The sequence below is a fragment of the Dipodomys spectabilis genome, unplaced genomic scaffold (genome assembly GCF_019054845.1).
Source record: "Dipodomys spectabilis isolate Male_0828 unplaced genomic scaffold, ASM1905484v1 ptg000266l, whole genome shotgun sequence".
In the NCBI taxonomy this organism is placed as follows: domain Eukaryota; kingdom Metazoa; phylum Chordata; class Mammalia; order Rodentia; family Heteromyidae; genus Dipodomys; species Dipodomys spectabilis.
Genome location: NW_024870943.1, coordinates 4,882,162 through 4,886,611, shown reverse-complemented (window position 1 = coordinate 4,886,611; position 4,450 = coordinate 4,882,162). Strand labels below are relative to the sequence as shown.

At 41.6% G+C, this 4,450-nt stretch overlaps 1 protein-coding gene across 1 annotated transcript; it reads left to right on the top strand.

Annotated features, from left to right (window-relative positions):
• Positions 1-3,251: 3,251 nt before the first annotated feature.
• On the top strand, positions 3,252-4,199 carry LOC122125678 (vomeronasal type-1 receptor 41-like). Its single transcript, XM_042700216.1, has one exon. The coding sequence runs from the start codon at positions 3,252-3,254 to the stop codon at positions 4,197-4,199; it is 948 nt and encodes a 315-aa protein (XP_042556150.1).
• Positions 4,200-4,450: the final 251 nt, after the last annotated feature.

Sequence of the window (4,450 nt, the reverse complement as noted above, 5' to 3'; positions counted from 1 at the left end):
CAAGCTGGTTACATCAGCTTGGGTTTCCAATTGTTCTCATTTGGGGGTTGAATTATACCACTCCAGGCTCTCTTTGCATTCAGTTGGTATGGAGAAATCTGAAGTCATTCTCATCTTTTTTCTGTTGTAATAAAGTTCCTTCTTTGGTTTGCTGCATTTAAAAACGGTTTCCTGCTTTTGAAGATCAGTGTTTTCACTTTGATGTGTCTAGAGGTATTTTTTCAGGCACCCTGTCTGGTAGGAGTTCTACATATCTCTATCAGGTAGGTGAGACTCCTCTGTTGAGTTAGGGAAATTTTCTGTTCTTATTTTGTTACATGGCTTATCAATGTATGTCCAGAGCTTTGGACAGAAGAAAACCTTGTAGCACAGCCTGTGCATTAGAATCCTGACCCCCCATGCTGTGGGGTACAGGAGCACTCCACAGCTGGCCCACCAGATTCTGAGCTGTGCAGAGCCAAGGCCCCCAGCAGGGAAGACAGAGGGCAGTCTGGGTTCCATTCAGTATGTCCCCAGGGCTGTGAGAATTAACTTTAATAACCAGCAACATCCTGAAGTTTACTTTCTGATGAGTTTGACTTAGAAAGAACACACATCTTGAAGTTGTAATTCTGTTCTTCTAAGTAATCAATTTAATATGTTCTCTCAGAGATTGCCTTGGCACCTGGGAGAGAGTTTTGTGTGTCCTGTGGTGACATCAGATTGATGCTTGTAAACAAGGCCGACCAGACAGCAGGTGACACTGATTGATGTCCACTGGGAGAAGCCTCATTACCTGGGTATGGTTCATAGTCAAGGCTGGGCCCGGGCAGCCTATCCACGATGCCAGGCTGCCTCCAGGAAGCTGTGCCCCATGAACCAGCATTGTGCAGCTCTCAGCCTTAAGAGGAACATGAGGTAGGAAGAGGTAAGAAGACTTAATCATCCTCCTTACCCCCAGCTTTACAGCATTTCCTGCTATGCATGTTGTAATTTGAAACGGGGTGGCAATAATGTTTCCTAAAGGGAACATAGAAACCTCACTGTTTTCTAGATTGACTATCTGCAATAACCTGGAACAGACCTAAATTCTTTTATTCATAATTTATTCATTGATTTACAGATGTCTTTCTTTTCTTCTTTCGTGGAACCTGAACTCTGGGCCTGGGACACTACCACTTGTGCCACACTTTGAACTTTTTCTGCTCATGTGGTGCTGAGGAATCGAACCCAGGGCCTCATACATGCAAGGCAAGCACTCTACCATTGAGCTACCTTCCCATCCCCCTACAGATGTCTTGTATGTATGTATGTATGTATGTATGTATGCATGCATGCATGCGTGCATGCATGCATGTACGTACGTATGTATGTGTTTATTTAATTGTTTTTGCCTGTCCTGTGGCTTGAATTAGGGCTGGGGCACTGTCCCTTAGTTTCTGTTCTCAAGGCTAGGACTCTACCATATGAACCACAGCACCACTTCCAGCTTCTTTGGTAATTTATAAGAGATAAGAGTCTCACAAACTTTTGAAGTCTGTTGGCTTCAAACCATGATCCTCAGATCTCAGCCTCCTGAGTAGCTAGGATTATAGGAGAGAGCCACTGGCACCAAGCTACAGATGTTTTTCTTATAACTCATCAATTCTGTGAAATGACAGATGTTAGCAAACCATTCTTCCCAGTTTTTAGAATTCTGTCATTATTATTTTATATTTTTATTATAAAACTGATATGCAAGGGTTACTATTTCATAAGTCAGGTAATGAGTATAAATATCTGTCTGTTGTAAGGCTTCCACTCAGGGTGTACATGCTGTCCATGGGATTTTAGGCTTCAGGCTGCAGTCTGCTTCTTTGACCCACAGTGCATTTCTTTTTGGACAATGTCGCTCCTACCTCTGTCTTTCCCAGTTTTCCCATCCTGTCCTAACCACAAGCAGTATATTTCCTTTTCCACATAGTGTCTACTGAGTACCACTGATGCATTCATTCATACTTTGATTCTCATAATTGACAATCAAACTCTCCAAACAGCAAGTGACTTTATTCCTCCAACCTCAATGGAAAAATTTCAGTACCCACAGATACAATGCTAGTGACATCGTAGATATTGTTTAACATGGTACCGGTAACAAGATCTCTGCATGAGAAAATTGTTCATCACTTACATATACTGAATCTATCACATAGGAGATTTCCTGTATCTGTTGCTATATTTTCCTCACTTCTACTCTGGTGATCTCTGCATAGGGTAATAGGTGAGCTGAAGCCTACTTTGAATCTGAGCCTCCTGTTCCATTGCCCCAGTGTTTTATCATAGTGCAAGACTGGTTTGTGTAGATTTTTGTGTCATTTCACTACAGAAATACACTGACATTTCATCTCTGGAGTCACATGATAATGACTGCATTTCATATCAAGGCATGCTAAAATAGAACCATGGTCAGTACAATGCTTCATTGAGATTTCAGGGAGTGTGTGAAACCATGTTCACATCTGGTATATTTGGCCCACTCTTCTTTTGAAGCTTAATTTATAAACATTTTACCCAGAAATTTTACACAGTTTGTAATTTCTTCACAGGAAACATTCCACCTAGAAATCTTCCTGGGTGGTAAACATTTCCTTGGGGATGCTGGAGCTTGAACTAATGGTCTGTCCCTTACCTTTCTTACGTATTACTGATTAGATGTGTTTTCAGACGAGAGATTGTAGCTGGACATTGTGGCTCACACCTGTAATCCTAGCTTCTCAGGGAGTTGAGTTGTGAGGATCATGATATGAAGCCAACCCAAGCAGGAATGTCTCTGAGACTTATCTCCAATTAATCAGCATAAAGATGAAGGTGAAGCTCTTAGCTTTTAGCAAAAGGATAGCATTCAGGCCCTCAGATCAAGCTACAAGACTTCAAACACACACAAACACAGACACACAGAGCATATATAATAATCTGGAGATCAAAGAAAACATAATATACAAATTCCTGTGTACCACAGGCCCACGGTTCTCCTAGTGAAGGCACTAGGACCCATGGTGTGAGACAGGGTTTCTTTTCTATAATCACAACCATTTCTGTCCTCTAGATCCTACAGATCTTTTGTCTTTGGTATCCCACTCCAGAAGGGCCACCCCTGGGCTTGAAACTGACTTTGATTTTCTATATTCTTTGTGAAGCTTAATTTGGAATGGATACATAATCCAGTGCGCTGATTTTTCTCTCCTGTATACTCCCTGCTGATCTATGCATCAAATATCACAAACACCTTAGCTATGTTCTCGAGTGCATCAATATGGGGGCTTTTCCTCATAGCCCAGCTGTGTGTTGGTGTCATGGGGAATTCCCTGCTCTTCGTGCTCCATCTGTATACATTTTTATTCCAAAGTCATCTGAAAAATCCCATCAATGCCATCTTCATGCACCTGACTGTGGTCAACATCTTGAACCTCACCTTCACAATGTTGCCAGACATCATGGCATACTTCAGATTTGAGCGATTTCTGGACGATGTGGGCTGCAAGGCAGTGGTGTACCTCTACAGAGTCACCCGGGGACTGTCCATCTGTACCACCTCACTCCTCAGTGTGTTTCAGGCCATCACAATCAGCTCCAACTGTGCCTACTGGGTGTGGCTTAAATCTAAGTCTTCAGTGTGGATTTTCTCTTCTTTCCTCTTCTTCTGTATCATCAATATGGTCATCTATTTCCCAATCACTGAGAGTCTGAGAGCCAAAAGCAATTTCACACTTGTAGGTTCTGGGTTTTCCAATGCATATTGTCAGGCTCCACGGATAGAAAACAATAGATCATGGTATTTCATCTCTATCTTATTATTTCGAGATCTTGTGTTTGTTATCCTCATGATCACCACCAGCCTCTATATGGTGACCCTCCTGTACCGACACCATAAGACAACCCGGCACCTCCACAGTCCCAGGCTTGCTTCCCAGTCAGCACCTGAGAACAAAGCCATCCACACCATCTTACTGTTAGTCAGCTGCTTCGTGTTCTTTTATTGCTTCAACAACATCGCAAACTTTTATTCCTTTCACACAGCAGTGAAAATCCCAACACTGGATGTGATCATTTGTATTGTATCATCATGCTACCCAACTGTGTGTCCTTTTTTCCTAATGAAGAATAATAAAATTCTTTCCAAATGTAAACTCTCCCTCTCGTTGATAGGAAGTACCGGTTGTCATAAAGCATTCAACGGCTGATTGGACAGCCAAACTTTTCTTCAAAGCAGTTAAATTCCTAGTAATATATCTAGAGAAGAAATTGTGTATATTGAACACATGAAGTGTTGTTCCAGTTCAGAGATACTGTAATTCTTAAATGCTGAGGTACTTGTGTGTGTGTGTGTTTGCACAGAACTGTTCTGTTGCTTAGTTGCTTAACAGATTATTAGTGGGACAAATGAAATACATTATCTGTACACTATTAAAATTAAAAGCATTTCTGTTTTTAT

Bases quoted from the DNA above. Each gene is read 5' to 3' on its own strand.
- LOC122125678 (XM_042700216.1), top strand. From the start codon at position 3,252: ATGTTCTCGAGTGCATCAATATGGGGGCTTTTCCTCATAGCCCAGCTG.